We start from the raw sequence: 19369 nt of genomic DNA, 5'->3' as shown, positions 1-19369 counted from the left end.
ACCAGAATGACAAAGAGGTTCCGTCCCTGAAGAAAGCTGGAGGAGGCAAATCCCAGGGCGAAGGAACAGCCAGTGCCAAAACCCCGAGGTAGAACGGCTCGGCTTGTTCCTGGAACAGGAAGCCGCGGTGGGGAGGGAAGTTGGCAGCGACGGGGCGGCTGCCCTGGCCCCATTTCCCAGAGGAGGATGCTGAGGCCGCCGCCGCCTCCTGCTGGTCGCTAGCAAGAGAAGCGGGGAGCGATACGAGGCCGGCGGCCGCCAGGTGGCGCGCAAGCTGCGTGGGCTCTGGTGGCTGCAACCACGTGACCCCGGGGACCGCATCCGCGAGCCCGGGCACGTGCCCGAGGGAGCCCAGTGGCGCCACGGGCAGATTGGTCCCTTGGCTCCTCACCAGCCCGTGGGGGCGGGGCCGCAGCTAGGCTTCATTTTACACTTTGGACCAGGGGTTATCCCAACCAGGGATGGAAGTGTCGGCGAGTATGAGCAAGTCCGGCCGCTGGGGCCACCCACACGAGCTCCCCAAATCTCCCAGGGCTCAGTCCCCTTCGCTATCCTCGAACATCCAGACCCAACAGTTGCCATGGAAACCGCAGCCGGGTCCGCGCGCCCAGAAGGAGCTCCCCTCCCGGCACAGGCACAGTTTGCAATCCGATAGGAGCCGGGAGGAACACGGGGTGGGAACAAGCCTTCGCTCGGGGTCTCTAGGGTCGGCAGCCCAGGTCGCCCCGGCAAACCCAAGAGAGGGCCACCAGGGACCTGCAACGCCACCGCCCAGATTGCGCGGGCCACTGTGATTGGCCTGTTCTCTCCATCCAGCGTGGCAGGGCTCTCTGCTGAGCGCCGTCTCATTGGTTCAATCTCGAGGGCATCCTCCCGCAATTGGTTCTCTCGAAGACAGTCCCTGATTGGTCAAATTAGGTTCTCCTCGCTGGGTTTGATGGCATTCTCGGACAGTCTGGAACCTAAAAGGGCGTGCAGGGACGAGGGTAGGGTGGAGGCTGTGACTCCCGGATTAGGGGCCCCGCGCTAAGCATCCCGTAGCGCCCTCGGCCAGACCGTCGGGCCGCTGTCTGTGGTGCTGAAGTCTCAGTCGAAAGCGACCCTGCCCTAGTGAGAACACTTCTCCTGCCTGATAGCCGTCCCGACGTAAATGTGCCCTTGAGCCCGCGCACCGAAGGAGGCTGCGTCAACCGCTATTGCCTAAGAGAGGAGCCAGATTCCTCCTAGCTGAGAAGAAGCGTGACTCCACAGGCGCGCCAATCCCGAGCCCGGAAAGCCAGGACATTTATACAACAGATCCGCCCACCAAAAATTTATGGGGTCTGAGAAGGCCCAGTGGTTTCCCAGTGCGCCAGTGGGTGTGGTCTGGAATCCTAAGCCCCAAACTTCTCCACCCCCCCCCTTGGATAAGTGCCGGGTGCCCTTGCACTGTGGGATGCCAGTCCCCACCTTTCTAACGAATCTTTTGAACCTAGCCCACTCAAAAGCTGCAGGGTCCCAGTTCTTTCCGCAGGCAGACAAGAGCTCCTGCCACCCCCCACCTTTCTCCATTAGTCTTGGGGGGCTACACCTACTGCCCCAAATCTGGGGACCTGGGCCTCTCCTCATAGAAATCTTGGTTCCTCATCCCTTTCCAGTCTTCTTGGTGGACAGCAACTCCGGAAGTTCGTCCAATCGGGCCACTGATATCTCCTCGCTCTCTTCCCTCCAAGAGCTCAGAGTGTTGGACAGAGGAGGGGACCCGTCCCTGTCTTTTCGGCAGAAAGCCCGCCCGAGAAGGGGCGGCAATGTAGGGAGCAGGGTCTACGGGGCAAAGGGGCTCGAATCTGGCAACCCGAGCACCTAGGGCGTGCTTTCTGGGGGTGCGGAGTCCCAGCCAGCGCGCGCTCGTTTCCACCTGCCGAGCCGTCGGGCGCCGGGAGGAGGCGGGGCTCAGCTGTCGCAGCCAATAAGGGACGCCGGCTCTGGCAGCTGCTCCTATAAAGGGCTGGGGGCGGCGGCGGCGCGGCCCAGAGCGCGGAGCGCGCAGCGCGGGCTGGAGGGTGGGAGGGAGGGCGGGCGAGGGGAGAGGACTGAGCACCCAGGACCGGACAGGCCCGGCCGAGGGGCGGCGGCGAAAGGCAGAGCGCCGCGATCTCTGTCAGGAAGCGCAACCTCCCCGGGCCCCGCGGGGCCGCGCAGGGGACGTTCTCAATCCCGCGTCCGCTCCCTCTTTCCATCCCCTGCCGCCCGCAGGCCACCCCGGGGCCCGGCTATCCGCGCGCGCGTCCTCGGGCTCGGGCCCGTCCCCGGCCCTCGAGGGAGCCGCCGCCTTCATCTACACCTCTGCAGCGGCCGCGCCAGAGGCCGCCCGGGCAGGACCCCGGCTTGAGCATCGAGCGCCCCCCAAGGAGTGCACGACCCCCGGAGCCGCCCTCAACACGGACCGCGCCCGCTGGGCACACAAGAATGGTCACTGTAGGTATTCCCTTGTCGCTGAGATGGAACCTGGTTGGGGAGGGGTTAGGCACAGGCTCCGCGGAGATGGCGGGGGGGGGGGGTAGGACCAGGCCTAGCTAGGCCCCGGTGGGGGGGTAGGACCGATCCTCGGGCCCTGAGAGTGGGCTGGGCCGCACCCAGAGTGCTGGGGACGCATAGAGTCTGGCCTGAGAGGCCTTAGGGAGCCGAACTCTGATTCGGAGAGGCGTCCTAGGGCGCCCTGGGGGCGGGATTGCCCCCCTCCAGCAGGCCTGATGGGGGAGGGGCCGCAGCGGCGGAGGATGCCTTCTCCATTCAGGCCCGGACCCCGCAGGCCGCCCAGCCAAACACAGGGCCCCAGTCACTGGTGCTGGGCCAGGAAAAGGCGGCAAGCCGTCCCCGAGAACCCCGGGAAAGCGGGTAGCGTCGGATCGCGCGCCCGGGGCCCTGGCCGCGCCCGGGGAACCGGGCGTCTCGTCCTCGAGCCTGTCGACCTTGCGGCAAGCGGGGAGGGGAGAGGAGGGGGCGCGCCCGGAGGCCCCGCGGGCCTGCCGCCGCTGCCGCCGCGTCCCTTTGTTTCTCGGAGCTTCTTAGCGGGCCGTAGCCTCGCGCGGGCGCCTCAGGCTTCGGGGAGGGGGAGGGGAGAGGAGGGCCTGCGGGGGGTGGGGTGGGGGGGTGGGGGCGGCTTCCTGACTCCTGGGCCCCCGCCTCACGGGGGATGGGGTAAGAAACTCAGGGATGTTTCCTAGCCCAGGGCCAGGCGCCCCACCCCGCCAGGGCCCTGGGCCTCGGGGTGACCTTGAGAGCGCCCGCCCGCCCGCGCCGCTTGCCCCACTCCCGATGCTTTCAGCAACCACCGAGCTGGTCAGCTCCCGAACCCGCGGCCACGCCCGGCCACGCCCTGTATAACCACGCCCCTGCCCCGCCCATCTGGGCCCCGCCCCCTTGGGCCCCTAGGGCCCGGCCTCGCCCGAGCCCTCGGATTTCCACTCGGCAACCCGGGCGTATCCCGGGGGCGGGGCTGGCCAGTCCTAGCCCCACCCCGGCTCCACCCCCGCCCCCGCCGCGCGACTCCGCTCCCCGCGCCGCCGCGCGTCCTTTGTCTGGTCCCAGCGCCCAGGCCTCCTTCTTCCGTACTCACTGTCTTTCCGGTCTGTGTGTGTGTGTGTCTCTGTGCACTGTGTCTCTTTCTGGGTCTCTTCTTGGAGTCTTGGCGAGCACAGTGGGTGGAGGGATGCTCAGCACTCCCTCCCTGCATGGAACCCTGGGACCCGCCCACCTGGCTCGGAGAAAGGAGGACCGAGAGGCCATGCTTCCCTGCTGTGTGACCTTAGGCAGGCACCCTCCTCTCTCTGGGCCTCGGGCGGCTAACCCAGTCTCAGGAACGTAAGTGCAGCCTCCTGAGGACCCTCAGAACCCGCACAGCTGTCCATCATCCATTCCTCTGATCAGTTCCTTCATTTGAAAGAGGGAAACTGATGCACAAAGGGGCGAGGGTGTGGTCAGAGGTCACAGAAGGGCCTTGAAACCTTGGAAGGCCTGGTTACTCCCCTGGAGGGCACTTCGGCCAAAGTCCACCAGGGCGACAATCTGGGAGGAAGTGAGGGGATAAATTAAGACAGTGAGGGCCCTATATATATGGAAGAAGAAGGACCCAGAAGTGAGAAGTCTAATTAGCACCACGTGGTGGCCCAGCCTTAGCATGTATAGTCACTCAATGCCCTATTGTGGCCAGTATCCAGGCATCTATCACTGCTACTGGGACCAGGGGGTCACAGCTGGGGCCAAAGGGGTCAGTCACAGGAGGGTCTACAGAACAAGTGACCTCAGATGTGTTCCCTGCAAAAACCATATGTCATATGTATGTGTAATGGTGCAAAAGAGTTGAAGAAAGAATAGCAGAGAAAGGGAGGGGGAGACAGACGGGTTCAGAGGGGACAGGAGGACAGAGAAACAGGGGGGAAAGAGGGAGAGAGAAAGAGAGAGAGAGAGCCAGAGGAAAAGCTGGAGAGACTGGGAGGAAAGGTTCCATTGCTCCCGGATCATCTCTGCCTCCCCATCTTGGATCCTCCCCTCTGACTTCGCCCCTCCACTCCTGACATGGGACAGCCCTCCAAGGTCCCTGCGATCCCCGAGTCATCCCAGGCCACACGTTTGCCATGGGCTGGGGCCAGGCGGGTGTGATCTCCACCAATCCGATCCCTATTAGCGGCTCAGCCGGCTGAGCTGCAGAGGAAACGCGACACTGATCCTGCTAAGCTCTGGCACAGATGGGAGGGAGATGGGGTGCTGGGGAGATTAGTCGGCTGGGCCTCAAGATCCCAATTACCTTTTAACCCCATCCAAGTTGAGGACATTTGGGGTGGCTCTGTACGCTCTGGGATAATCAGATCAGTAGTCAAACCTCATCACTACCTCCGCCGCCGGTCACTCCCAGGCAAATCACAAATCCCTCTGACCCTCAATTTCTCCATGAGAGAAATGGAACAGATGACCTCCAGCTTTCAGTGTGGTTGTGGGAAGTCAGTGAAACCTTTGCACCTGCTCAGTGCCTGGCACATAGTAGGGGTTGCAAAGCTGCAACCTGCTGGGTCCTGAAACAGCGATTCGTGTACTGCTAATTATTTGGTGGTGGGGGGGGGTGTCCCATAGCAGACGTCATCAACCAATCACAGAACTCTAGTTTGCCAAGCCCAGACGGGAACTCAGAATCCATCTTCGTGCATGGGGAACTTTGGTGCCATATCTTTAGTGTTGGGACAGAGACCCAGAGAGGCGATGTGTCAGCGGATACACAGTGAGGAGGTTGGAGCCTGAAGCTGGCACGTGGTGGTACCCAGTAAATGTTTGTGGAATTCAATGGATAGACTCAGCCAACAGAGTGGGTTTAAATGTCATGATGCCAGGGCTAGGTGTAGAGTACGGGTTCAGTTTCACTTTGTTTTTTGTTTGTTTGTTTTGTTTTGTTTTTTACTATTATTGGCCTTTTTGGCCACTAGTAAAGTGGGCTCTGATGGCCAACCTCCTGATTTGAATTCTTGATCCACCATCTGCATGACACCCAGCCTTGTGTAAATTCCTAAACCCTTCATCGAGATTCAGTTTCCTCTTCTGGTAAATGAAGGAAAGAGTCCCATAATGTTCGATGTTGGAAGAATTGCCAAGAAATTGTCACAGAAAGGATTTTGTCTGGCATATAGCAGGGCCTCAATACGTGGCCATCAGTGGAGTATTAACCTTACGAAACTGGACGAGGCTCTGTAGTGTGCATTCCCGTTTTATGGCAAGTGCCTGTGGCAGACATTGCTAATCAACCCCCGGGGTGTGTTCCTGCTCAGTCTGGATGTGGCTTCAGAATAACTAACTCCCCCAAAAGCCCCCGGACAGCCACGCTCAACCAACTGGAGATGTAGGGGAGTTGACCCTCTGTGCCATCCTTTTAATAAGAGTAAATGGAAAGGCAGCAGAGGCTCGAAGAAGAGCTAAGGTCATCCCTGAGGACACACACCTGTAAGGTGCCAGAGCCGCCCTCATGCTTTGGTCTCTCGTTAAAAACAGCTTTGGAGTCCAACACAGCCAAGTTTGAGATCGAATTCGCCATTGATATCACTCAGCGTCTCTGGGCTCGGTTGCCTCACTTATAAAATGGAGACTGTTGCTGTCTCTAAAGATGACTGGGAGAAATACGTGATATGATGCCTGGGAGCACTTCGCAACGCGCGGTGCCTGGCCCACAGATGTCAATGGGGCAGAACCAGTATTAATAGCCGGGATTGCGAAACAGGGATGGCAGACACGACAAGCTGCTTCCTGTGATTGTCCCCATGGCAGACCTGATCCCAGAATACTTTCCAGCTGCACCCACGTGTGGTTTTAGATCCTTCCCTGGGGTCACTGTGCCAATAACTTGGAGTTTGCAGCAAAGTGGAGCAGAGCTCCAGGAGCATTATGCAGCCTACCCGAGGACACGGAGCTGAGAAAGGTTAGGGCTAGCACTATTCTTCCGTTGGCAGTGGAAGCTGAAAATGCAGACACTCGATCAGAAACGCTCCTGTGCAAATCCCCGTTTCGCCATTTATAAGCTGCATGACCTTTAGTAATTTTTAAAACATTGTTGAACTTCACTTTCCCCCTCTGGTGTCTTAGTCAGCTTAGGCTGCTCTAACAATATGCCATAAACTGGGGAGCTTAAACAACAGACATTTATTTCTCATAAATCTTCTTCTGGAGCTTGGGAAGTCCAAGATCAAGGTACCACCTGAGTTGCTTCCTAGTAAGGACTTGCTCCCTGCTTTGCAGATGGACCTCTTCTTGCTGTGTCCTCACCTGGTGGAGAGAGATTTCTATCCTGTCCCCCCTCCTTTTTTTTTTTTTTTAAGATTCTATTTATTTAACAGAGAGAGAGATAATGAGAGAGGGAACACAAGTAGGGGGAGTGGGAGAGGGAGAAGCAGGCTTCCTGCCAAGCAGGGAGCAGCCCCATGCAGGGCTCCATCCCAGTACCCCGGGATCATGACCTGAGCCGAAGGCAGACGCTTAACTGATTGAGCCACCCAGGCACCCCATCCTTGCCCCTTTTTATAAGGACATGAATCGCATTCATGGGGACTCCACCCTCATGACCTAATTACCTCCCAAAGGCTCCACATCCAAATACCATCACGTTGGGGATTAAGTTTTCAACATATGAATTTGAGGGGACACAGCCATCCAGTTCACAGCATCTGTTAGGCAGGGGAAATTAAGCTCTCTTTTCAGGGTGGTTGTGAATAAGAAAAAAAAAATAAATAAACATTGCTTATAGAGGGCTTTGCACTGTGCCTGGCACACAGGAGGCCCAATATTTGGGAACAAGTATGGTATTGTGTTTTGGCTCAGGGAAGGCTGAGATAAAATGTACCTGCTGACTTCCTAATTCTGTAGCCTCAAAGACATTGCTAATCAATCACAGTGATCTCTCGTGCTGAAACTGAATATGGCTTCTAATCCTTCCTAATTCATCCCTTTTGGAAAACCCTACCAATCGATTTGATTTTTCAAGTAAGGGCACCCATCTGCCAACCGTGCCATCTGAGAATACCTAAGGAAACGCTGGCTTCTTTACCTTCCTACGTCCGTTACAGATAATCCCAGCACTGTTTCCTGCTGAGCCCAGATGTGGCCTTAAAATTCTTCTCTGTGTGGTCCTTATATGTAAAATACATGAAGAATTTATTTGATAATTGCTAAAGAAGTAGATCTTAGAGGTTCTCATCACAGGAAAAAAAAATATAACTATGTATGGTGATGGATGTTGACTAGACTTATCGTGGAGATAATTTTGCAATACATACAAATATTGAGTCATTATGTTACACACCTGAAACTAATGTAATATTATATGTCAATTATTAAGAAATAGATGCAGGGGGAAAAAACGTTAAATAAAATTCAACATCCATTCTTTTAAAAAAATCATCTTAGGGTAATAAGAATAAAATTAAACGTTTATAAGTGAAAACCCACAGCAAAAATCAAATTTATCTGTGAAATGTTTAAAGCATTTCATTTAACATCATGAATAAAAAAGCCACTATTGCACTGTAGCCCCTGCAATAAGACAAGAAAAATAAATAACAGGTGTAGATTGGAGATTAAAAAAATAAAGCTGTCATTATTTGCTGATGTTATTATGTTGTATATTTAAATAGCTCAAGGGCACCTACCTGGCTCAGTCAGAGCACACAACTCTTGATCTCAGGGCTGTGAGTTGAGCCCCACATGTGATGTAGAGATTACTTAAAAATATGTTTTTAAAAGACTTTATTTTAATTTTTATTGATTTTTTAAAGATTTTATTCATTTTTTGGAGAGAGAGAAAGAACACGAGCAGAAGGAAAGGGAGAAGCAGACTCTCCACTGAGCAGGGAGCCCCATGTGGGACTCAATCCCAGAACCCTGGGATCATGATCCAAGTCCAAGGCAGACACTTAACAGACTGAGCCACCCAGGTGCCCTTATTTTTTATTTGAGAGAGAAAGAGAGTAAGTGAGAGAGATAGTATGAGCTGGGGGAGAGGCAGAGGGAGAAGCAGACTCCCCGCTAAGCAGGGAATCGGATGCAAGGCTTGATCCCAGGACCCCAGGATCATGACCTGAACCAAAGGCAGATACTTAACAAACTGAGCCATCCAGGTGCCCCTTAAAAATAAAATCTTTTAAAAAAATCATAATAATTGGGGCTCCTGGGTGGCTCAGTCTCTTGGGCATCCGACTCTTGATTTCAGTTCAGATCATGATCTCAGGGTTGTGGAATTGAGCCCTACATCAGGCTCAGTGCTGGGTGGAAGGGAGTCTGCTTGAGATTCTCTCTTTTCCTCTCCCTCTGCCCCTACTCACTCTCTCTCTCAAATAAATTCATTTAAAAAATAATAATAAAAAACAGCTCAGTGGAAAAACTGGGGGAGGGGGATAAATGTCTAGGGGGATAATTATGCATGAAACAAAAGAAATATTAACACATTTGGGATAGGAATTCCCTTTGGTGGGAGGAGGGCAGGACATTGTCAGGGAGGTATTATATTTCTTATTCTGAAGACAAGAGTGTTCATCTTCTTCTAGAAATGCACAGACTGATTTTAGACAAACAGGCAAACCTAGCAAGCATAGCAAGTAAACATAGAAAGTAAAATCACATGTAAGGTGCATGCCTGATGCTGGAGGAGTGGAAGAGATTATTAGAATAATACTTCTCCTCTCTCCATGTTTAAGCCATGTCAGACTTGACTGATCCATCACCACTGAGCCCCTCTCACTCCCACTGATGCCTGTGTGGGGACTGGGCCGTGAGCGGGTGTGGCCTGTTGTCTCCAGCAGATACTCGGGGCCATGGAGTCTCAGGTGGCGGGGGGCCCGGCCGGCCCGGCCCTGCCCAACGGGCCACTCCTTGGTACAAATGGAGCCACTGATGACAGCAAGACCAACCTCATCGTCAACTACCTGCCCCAGAACATGACCCAGGATGAGTTCAAGAGTCTCTTTGGCAGCATTGGTGACATCGAATCCTGCAAGTTGGTTCGGGATAAGATCACAGGTGTGGCTGCTGGCAGGTGGGGAGGGAGGGGACAGAGGTGATAGTCTCAGAAGTACTGGTGTGGTGGGGGCAGGTAGCACCCTGGGGAATCTGAGGTGTGATGGGGAGACAGGTGTGACCCCTGGCAGGGTATCTCTGGGGTGATGGGGGCAGGCAGGATTCTGGGGTATCGGAGGTGTCCTGGGGACAAGGTAGTACTCTCAGGGAACAGTAAGGTGGGGATCCTGTGTCTCATAACCTTGAGTGATGGCAGTCAGCCTCTCAGGACCGGGTCTGGGAGGACACTGGTAGGTCTGGGGAGGTCATCATTCTGGTCCTGCCCACAGGGCAGAGCCTCGGTTATGGGTTTGTGAACTACTCTGATCCCAACGATGCAGACAAAGCCATCAGCACCCTCAACGGCCTCAAACTGCAGACGAAGACCATCAAGGTTAGTGCCCTCGTTTCCCTCTGCTGCCCATCCCCCATGACTGCCCGTCTGCGACTGTCCCCAATCCCCTGTATTACTGCCCTCTCGGACTGCCCCCTTCACTGCCACTGAACCCCTACAGCCCCTCACCCTCGCCACACACCCTTTTCCCCACTGCCACCCACCCCTCTCCATGGCTCATCCCCTGAGTGGTTGAAACTCTCCTCCAAGGGTTCCTAGCTGGGCATCGGGGGCCCAGTGTCTCTGCCTCTCTGAAACTGTTTCCTTATTTGTCAGAATACCAGCCGCACATTCTCTGGTAGCTCAGGGAGGTAGCCATACCATTGGCAGTAGCAGAGTGACCAGGGTCGTCTGGGCAGTCCCCCTTGCCTTTGTCATGGAAATGAAGGAGGGGTGGGGGCCCCATCTGCCATCTGGAGCCTAATTAGGGTCTGGGAGGGCGGGGTTAGGGGCGAGCCCCTCCCCCACCTTTGTGCAACGCCCCTCCCCCCCAAGACCTCCCCTCTCAGCAGCTGCAGCTGGGACTCTGCTAGCCCAGATTCCCTGGAGGGGGATCGCCATGGAAACCCCCCTCTCTAGGTTCGCCTGGGGGTGTCTGGACTCCACCCCACAAATCTGCTCTGGAACCTTGGGGGAGGCTGAGCTGAGGGTGCCCATCTGGCCCCCAGTTCTCTCTGGGAACAGAGGTGCAGGAATCTCTCCCTCTCCCCATTGTGCGCTGTGGGGGAGGATGAGGTCATGACCTGATGGGTCGCTCCATGGCCAACTAGACTCAGAAGCCCTGGGGCATGAGAGCGACAAATCCAGAGGGCCACTGTATGCACGCAATGCCCTGAGTGAGCGTGTGTGTGCGATACCCTGGGCTGTGAGCCATTGTGTTTGTGGGACACCATGACTGTGTGTCTGTTGTCACGTGAGTCCGGCTATTACAGACTTTGTGTCACTGTGTGTCTGTGGGACGTGGTGTTTATCGCTCGGGTGCTTTGTGACACGCTGTGACTCTGGCCGTGACCTGGTGGGGCTGTGTGGGTGTGTCTGGCTGTGCCCCATATGGGATGTGGGTTTGTGCGGTGGTGACCGGTGTAGTTCTGTGACTCTTAACTGTGCTTATCCAAGAACCCCAGAGCCTCTGGGAATGTCTTTGCAGCCTGAGTCACCCTTCTGCTGGTCTAGGCACTGGGGCCGTGCAGAGCGTGGGGTGGCCTTGTGTGTGTGTGTGTGTGTGTGTGTGTGTGTGTGTGTCTGCTTGGGCGGCACAGTTGTGTGGTCAGTCCCAACCGGGTGTTCTGGCAGATTCTGCCTTTGTCCTATCCTGGTGAGGGGGTGTTGCTGAGCCCACACCCAGCTGAGGGACGTGGGTCAGCCCCCATCATGGGGGGGATGGGAAATACCCCAGAAGTCCTACTCAGTGCCTCAAATGAGCCCTGATTACCCCAAACACCCACCCAGGAGCTCAGGCCTATCTTCCCCTCACCCTTAAGTCTGATTCATCAACAAGCCCTCACGCCTCAAAACTCACAGCCCTGTGGGCCAGAGTGGAAACCATCGAGTATGTGGCTGTGATTTTGAATGAATATTACCGGGGAGAAGAGCAGCTGATGGGTTTCTGTTTGTTTCCTGGAGGACCCCAGGTGCGCACAATTGCGTTAATTAGAACCCCTCTACCTCCAGCCTAGGAGTGCCTTCACCTTGACCCCCACCCCCCAGCCCGATGTTCGCCTTTTGTTAGTTTTTTAATTAGTCATTTCTAATGAAGTTCTATGCCCTCCCAGCTCACCACGCCAAACAAAAAGCCTGGCCCTTGACAATGACCCTTATCTACCCAGAGGTTAATTTAGAAGGCTACAGAAGATAGACAGTGGCAGAAATAAGTGGAAAGAGAAGCTCGTGCCCCCCAGGGCCCCCGCCAGCTCTGGGTCAACCTGTTAGCATCTGGGGTGGCCCCCCCAGACTGTGTTTCCAGGACACGAATAAGCACACAATGAGATGGGGTCACATCTCACACCGCAGGCTGCTCTATAAATGGACTTTTCTTTCCCCCCGTTTACAATACTCACCACTGTTTCTGGGAAATAAATATACATGTCCACCATTTTTTAAAACAGCTGCAGAGAGTTTCATTGTTGGGCTGGACCGTAATTAATGACACAAATCGAATGATCATACTAAAACGTTTCTAATTCACCACTGAGAGAAGTGCTTGCAGAGAGTGACAGGGGTGGGTAGGAGCGGAGGACCAAATTCAGATGGAAGAGGACAGGGAGGACACTTCAGCTGAGACTGGAAGAAGAAAGGAGAGGAAGGGTGTTCCAGGCCGAGGGGAACAGCCAGAGCAAAGGCCCTGAGACTGAAATGTGCCTGGTGTGTTTGGGGAACACGGAGGAGACTGGTGTGGCTGAAACAGAAATTCTGGGCAGAGATGAGAATGAGGGGGTGGGCTGATGGGCAGGTTTCAGGGCCTTGTGGGCTGTGAGAAGGACTTTTACTCTGGGGAAGGTGGGAGCCACAGAAGGTTCTGACCAAAGAAAGGATGTGCCCTGACTCATTTGCTCACAGGCGCCCTCTGGCAGCTGTGGTGGAAAGAGACGGGAGGTTAGGGTGGGAGTGGGGACCAGGGTAGAGTAGAGGCTGCTGTACTGGCCTGGGTGAGCCATGGTGGGCCATGACGCAGCAGTGGAAGTGGGGGCAAGTGTGGATTCTGGGTAATGAGGAAGAATCGATGGTAGATTGGATGTGGGTGTAAAAGACGGGCATCAGGGACAACGGAGGTTGGGGACCTGAGCACCCAGAAGGATAAAACTACCACTACTGAACTGGGGCGTTCTTGGGGACAGTTGGGAGCTAGATGCAGCCTCACTGAGTGGAATCCCCTGCGAGACCTCGGGGGTGCCCAGAGGCAGGTGTCACACAGGTATGCAGCTTGGGGGTCAGGCCCACACTGGGGACGGACATTTGGGAGTCATCAGCATTGAGCTGGCAGCTAAAGACCCGAGTGACCCCGAGGGCCCCGGGATGGTCAGAAAGAAAAGGGCCAGAGTCCCGGGCTCACTTTCCAAAGGAACGGAAAATGACTTGTTGACGGAATGTATGGTGTGAGAGCAGGAGCTGGGGACTCGAGGTCCTCAGGGAGACATGTGCCACCTCGGGACCCAGTGACAGGTTTCCCTTCCACTTTATGGAGGCCAGGCCACATTATCAACCACGGCCACGGCCACGGCCCCTCCCTCAAGCCCTCAGCACTGCCTACGGAGATGACTTGAGAGATATTTATTGCATGAACAGGTGAGGCACTTCTGCTGCTCGCTGGTGGCCAAGACATGGCCTCAGTCTCCCCATCTGTGAAACGGGTCTTCCCTCACCTCTGTCCACTTACCCTCCCTACAGGTGTCCTATGCCAGACCTAGTTCTGCATCCATCCGTGATGCTAACCTATATGTCAGTGGACTCCCCAAGACCATGAGCCAGAAGGAAATGGAGCAGCTCTTCTCCCAGTATGGCCGCATCATCACTTCCCGCATCCTGGTGGACCAGGTCACAGGTCAGGCTGCCAGGGATGATGCACTTGGCTGGGAACCGGGCAAAGGCACGGAGGTGGGACCAAAGTGGAGAAGACGGGCATGGCGGGGGCGGAGAAGTGGGAAAGGGGGTCACATCAGGGGGCAGTGTCCTCAGGATGCCCTCACTCCCTGACAGGTGTCTCTCGGGGTGTGGGATTCATTCGCTTTGACAAGAGGATTGAGGCTGAGGAGGCCATCAAAGGACTGAACGGGCAGAAGCCGCTGGGTGCGGCGGAGCCCATCACGGTCAAGTTCGCCAATAACCCAAGTCAGAAGACTGGCCAGGCCCTGCTCACTCACCTCTACCAGTCATCAGCCCGACGCTACGCAGGCCCCCTACACCATCAGACGCAGCGCTTCCGGTAAGGCCCCAGGCACTCTGGACCCCCACAGGCTGGGGGGGTCCAGGCCTTGCAACCACCCTCCCTGAACACCATTCCTGCAGGGCAGAGGGACCCTGGGAGGGTGTCCACATGATGGGACCACTGAGGGCAGCAAAGGGGAAATGTGTGAGTATGTCAGATGCTGAGGCCAAGCCCTTGTACACAGCAGGCACTCAATGTATGCAGGGCACTATGAGTGGCATCGGCATTAAGACTTTTATTTTTTGTAAAGATTTATTAGAGAGAGAGAGGGAGAGAGTGCAAGCAGGGGGAGGGAGAGGGGCAGAGGGAGAGGGAGAAGCCAACTCCCAGCTGAGCAGAGAGCTCAAAGGGGGTGGGTTAGGGGGAGTCAATCCCAGGACCCCGGAATCACGACCTGAGCCAAAGATAGATGCTTAACCAACTGAGCCACCCAGGAACCCGAAATTTTTGAATTTTAGAGTCAACAACAAAAAAAATACTTTAGAGTCACCTGATCGGGGTCCCCCTCTTCTCAGGGCTGGGGGTCCCATGCTGTGTGCTCATGGGAGAGGAGTGCCTGTATTTTACAAACAGGGACCCTGAGGCACCATGACATGTTGTCACTTGCCTAGCCCAGGCACTACCCCAAAGAGACCTGAACCTCCCCTTCTGGGGACCTGAGCCCCACAGGCTAGGGGCAGGCAAGTGGGACTGGGCAGGCTGGGATGGGGAGGACAGGACACGGGCACAGGCCAGGCAGAGGCAGGGCGGGCGAGAGGCAGTGCCTGAGTGACCACGGTTCCGTGCCAGGCGGTGTCCAGCCGGGCGGGGAGCAGGCGGGTGGGGGCAGGGCCGGGCTGCTGGCCTGCTGGGGGGGGGCGGGGAGGGCAGTCAGGCCAGGGCCAGCCAGAGTCACAGCTGGGGGTGTGGCCAGAGGCCATGGGTGACCACCCTTTTTGCTTCCACAGGCTGGATAACTTGCTCAACATGGCCTACGGAGTCAAGAGGTAACAGTGCCCCCACCCTGCTGCCCCCAGCTCCCCACTGTCCTTCCTCGGACTCTTGCCCCAGTGCTGGAACCCACCCTCCCCCACCTCCCCCTGGGGACTGCCGGCTTAGCTGTGTCTGCCCCCTGTCTGGGGTCAGGGAGTCAGTCGCGTGTCCATTAGGAGAGTTAGAGGCTATGAAGCCTAGAAAATGCCTGGGAAGAGCTACTATGGAATTCGGACCCAGGAGGGCCTTTCCAGGGTGCTCTCCAGCCCATGGAAGGGGTCATGGCCATGGGCCCAGTCACAGCCATGCCCCCTGGTTCCCACACTGTCCGAGTCCCATCTGCCACTGTTAATGGTCTTTGCTGAGGGTCACAGAATGCCCCCTTTCACCCCCGAGTCTGGGCTGGACCTTGTGGCCCGCATGACGTTGTCCACATTCCTGCCCCCGAGAGGGTCCCTGCGTTTACTGCATGGGGAGCTGTTGAGCACACACTGAGTGCCGGGCACTGGGCTTGGGGCTGGGGACCCAACGTGGGCCAGCCAGACTTGGTCTCCCGTGGAGACGACGTGGCATTGAGCACAGCGCTTGGCACGTAGTGGGCGCTCAATAAAAGGCAGCAGCTCCTGTGATTATTGTTATCGTTATTCATTATCTCCGCCTAGTGGGGCAGGAGACAGAGGAACAGTGAACAGGGCTGTGAAGGGGGCAGGAAAGGGGGTGACGGGGACCCTGCTGAGACTGTGGACGTGACCAGGGTGCCAGCCAGCAAGCTGTTCGTCCCCACTGGGGCCCGCTCTGAGCTGAGCGAGGCCCAGACTGTAGGGAGGCAGTGAGGAACGAGGGTGGAGCCAGTCCTGTCTGTTCATTCACTCGGGCCCTCTGACAGTCAGTCAACAAACCCCCTCCGGGGCTGCCGCGCTGGGAGCCATTCTGGATGGAGCAAAACCTTGCAGAAAAAGGGGAGTGGATCCTAAATATACAATTTGAGCAGGAAAAGTCTGGCAAGAGGCAGAGGAAGACAGCAGACTGCTTTATGAGTCAGAGACCTGGTCCCAGAGTGGGGGGCTCCTCCAGCCACTCTCTCCGCCTGGGATGAGCGCTGCCCTTGGTGGGGGGCCTCTAGTCAGGGAGGGGTGGTAGGGTGCGGTCCGTGGGGGGGAACATGTCCCTAGGGAGGGGTAGTTCATCAGGAGTGGGGAAGGGGCCAGGGTCCACAGGGCCGGGCCAAGGACCCAGTAAGGTCAGAGGTTAGGGGGTCCGGGTGTAGCTGGAGGCTCCTGGCAGGACTGGGTGAGGGCCTGACATTCAGAGCAGGTCAGAGTTCAGGCCACAGCTGCAGGTCAGTATGGAGGTTCTGGTGGGGTCAGGGGCAAAGGTCACGAGACCACGGCAGGGTCAGGACAACGCAGGGATCACCGCACAGTCTGAGGTCACGACGGTGTCAGGGGTCCCAGGGGCTCAGGGGTGTGCCGGGGGTCAGGGCAGAGCCCGCGTGACCCCCAAAGTAGTCCCCTGTCGCTCATCGCCAGGTTCTCGCCCATCGCCATCGACGGCATGAGTGGCCTCGCAGGCGTGGGCCTGTCGGGGGGTGCGGCAGGCGCTGGCTGGTGTATCTTCGTGTACAACCTGTCGCCGGAGGCGGACGAGAGCGTGCTGTGGCAGCTGTTCGGGCCCTTTGGGGCAGTCACCAACGTCAAGGTCATCCGCGACTTCACCACCAACAAGTGCAAGGGCTTTGGCTTCGTCACGATGACCAACTACGACGAAGCTGCCATGGCCATCGCCAGCCTCAACGGCTACCGCCTGGGCGAGCGCGTGCTGCAGGTGTCCTTCAAGACCAGCAAACAGCACAAGGCCTGAGCCACGGCCGCCCGCCCTCCCCACCCTCCCCGGGCAGCAGAGAGAGAGAGAGAGAGAGAGAGAGAGGGGCCCCGAGAGAGACAGCGCAGGCAGACCACCGACGGCACGAGGGCCCCGCGTCCCTGCGGAAGCCACAGGGTGAGCATTTGGGGTGGGGGGGGAGAGTCTACAGGGAATGGGGGGGTGCCTGGGGGTCCCCCACCCCATCCTCCTGCCCCCACCCCAGGCTGGGCTCTTCACTCTCTCGTCTTGGTTTTGTTCATGGCGATGGTTTTTGTTTCTTTTTTTGGCTAAAAAGAAAGCAGAGATGTGCCCCGCCCCACCTTCAACCACCCTCCACGGGATGGCTTTGCAGGGGTGCTGGGGGTGCGCTCCCAGACCCCCCTGCCCAGGCCTCCCCAACACCTAGATGAGCCTGAGGGGAGGGGGGACAGGTTTAAAAATCCCCAAAAAAACAAAACGGAGGAGGGGTGTGGGCATCCCTGGCCCAGAGCCCCTGGATGGAGTATGAGGTGCAGGGGGAGGGGCTGGAAACAGAAACAAAATGAAAAAAAAAGGGGGGGTGGGAGGGGAAGAAAAACTCTATTTTTGTAAAAAGGGAAAAAAGACCTCGTGGAGAATTTTTACTGGGGATTCTTGAACTTGAAAAAAAAAACACAAAAAAAGACAAAAAAAAAAAAAGAAAATATTTTGGCAGGTTATGTTTACCAACTGGGGCAGGGGTAGGGAGCAGGGCTTGGGGGCTGGGGGTCCATGGGGCCACACAGAGAAACACAGCTACACAAAGACACGTGGGGGCATGCACACGCACACGCACGCACACACACACACACACACACACACCCCACAGGGACACACAGAAGCACTGACAGACCCAGAGACATGCCCCGGACACCTTCAGGATCTTGTTGGCTAGAACCAGACGTTCAGACACACACGTAGATAATCACAGGAGACTGAAGCGGGGGGCTCCGCAAACGTGGCCACGGTCAAAAACACTGTCATGGGCAAATGCGGCCACAGGTGGGTGCAGAAGGCGAACGTTTCCACGTGGACACATGAGAGCAGAGACAGATACGCACGGACACACAAACCTAGACACCCGTCATGGAGATACAGATACAACACCCAGGAGACACCGACACGCCCATAGCATCCCTCAGGCCCATGCGAGAGGTCGTGGCCCAGAGCCTGGCCCAGTCCACTTCCTCCAGCTAGGCCACCTGGGTCTCCTCTGGACACACGGCTCCGCTCAGCCCGGCCCCAGGTTCTCTTCAGAGCTCTCTCCTGGCTCATAGTGGTCCCTGCCACCCATGAACACAGGCGTGCACACACAACATCCATGCATCCAAACACACGATACCTCGTTTCACTTTTGGCGTCATGGTGGGCTGGAGGCAGCCCCCCCCCAAACACTTGAGGCCAAAGGACCCCCTGTCCCCGGGGCTGAACCTCCCTGGGCCGAGGCCCTGGCCCAGAGGCTGAGGGGGGAGGCTGGGCCCTGAGCCTTCCCCCTCCCCAAGGCCTCCCCAGCAGGAAGTACCCGCTGTTCCCTCCAGGCCCCCACCTCCACCCTGGGGTGGCCAGGCCCAGGGGCCCAGCCCCAAATTCCCTTCCCCCCCACCACTTGTCACCCCCTTTCAGTTTGTTGGGTTTTCCGTCTTTCCAAACTCCTGAGGGCCGGGGATGCAGCGCCCATCCCAAGCCCCAGCCCCGGCTTCTGTCTGGAAAGTCCAGACACTTTCCATTCCCCTAGTTTTCATTCTTTATTAAAAAAAGAAAAAAAGAAAAAAAAAAGAAGAAAAAAAGAAAGAAAAAGAAAGAAAAAATTCCAACAGAAGCCGAAGGCCGGAGCCCCTGGGAGCCCTCGCAGCCCCCCACCCCCCCGCAGCGGGCCCAGTCGGAACTGAGAATTGCAAACCCCGAGTTCAGTCGCCCTTTCTCCGGTGTCCCTGCGTTTGGTGTCTGGCCATGGCCCCATCTGACTGCCCAGCTCTCTCTCCCCGACCCCTCCCGGTGTTTGTTAGTAAACGTCTGTGGAGCTTCTGCTGCAAGGAACAAAAAGAAAAAAAAAAAAATCAAAAAAGCGACAAAAAAACAAAAAACACAAACAGAAGAGGAAAAAAGCGACAAAAAAAGGAAGAAAAAAAAAACACACAGAAGAGATTTAAAAAAAAAAAGGAAAAAAAAAAGACATAAACTGGCACCAGTTAACTTTCTTGTACTTTTTTGCCGAATTTAGCTTCTTGTAGTTTTAACTTATTGCTATGTTAACTATTTATTCTCCTCGTTGCCCTGTAAGGACATTTGTGTATATTTCTGTTCCTTCATCCAGTTTGCAAGTTTAAAGGAACCACGATGTTCTCTTTGTTTCTTTAAGTTTTGCTGAGACGTGGTTATGCCTAATTTATTTATAAAAGGGGAAGTGGAATCATTAAAGTAATAATAATTATTAATAACAGTAATGGTAGCCGAGCGGCCCCCGGGGGGCGTGTGCTCTGTGGGGCGGTCCCCGCGGCCAGCGACGTCCGGGGTCTTAATGGGATTATTTTTGCTCGTCTTGAGAATTTTTTCAGTCCTATTTAGCTGGTGAAAACCCTAGCTTGTTCTTGATACACGAACCTATTTATTCTTGTGGTTTTTAAGTCCTTCCCAAC

At 56.1% G+C, this 19369-nt stretch overlaps 1 protein-coding gene across 3 annotated transcripts; it reads left to right on the top strand.

Annotated features, from left to right (window-relative positions):
- Positions 1–2027: 2027 nt before the first annotated feature.
- On the top strand, positions 2028–17268 carry ELAVL3 (ELAV like RNA binding protein 3). Of its 3 annotated transcripts, none has more exons than XM_032884086.1 (7): positions 2028–2457; positions 9312–9528; positions 9855–9958; positions 13343–13496; positions 13652–13877; positions 14828–14866; positions 16361–17268. In XM_032884086.1, the coding sequence occupies exons 1-7, from the start codon at positions 2449–2451 to the stop codon at positions 16710–16712; spliced, it is 1101 nt and encodes a 366-aa protein (XP_032739977.1). In that variant the 5' UTR covers positions 2028–2448; the 3' UTR covers positions 16713–17268. The 3 variants fall into 3 exon arrangements, with proteins under 3 accessions (XP_032739977.1, XP_032739978.1, XP_032739976.1); XM_032884087.1 differs by having other exon boundaries at positions 9309–9528; positions 16382–17268; XM_032884085.1 differs by having other exon boundaries at positions 9309–9528.
- The last annotated feature ends 2101 nt before the right edge of the window (positions 17269–19369 follow it).

This window comes from Lontra canadensis, unplaced genomic scaffold (genome assembly GCF_010015895.1).
Source record: "Lontra canadensis isolate GAN:19392208 unplaced genomic scaffold, GSC_riverotter_1.0 scaffold88, whole genome shotgun sequence".
Classification (NCBI taxonomy): domain Eukaryota; kingdom Metazoa; phylum Chordata; class Mammalia; order Carnivora; family Mustelidae; genus Lontra; species Lontra canadensis.
Note: the sequence above shows the minus strand (reverse complement) of the source record. Positions and strands in the feature narration are given on the sequence as shown.

Bases quoted from the DNA above. Each gene is read 5' to 3' on its own strand.
- ELAVL3 (XM_032884085.1), top strand. The intron at 9,529-9,854 runs GTGTGGCTGCTG...TCCTGCCCACAG, and splicing joins GGTTCGGGATAAGATCACAG to GGCAGAGCCTCGGTTATGGG. The intron at 9,959-13,342 runs GTTAGTGCCCTC...CCCTCCCTACAG, and splicing joins TGCAGACGAAGACCATCAAG to GTGTCCTATGCCAGACCTAG.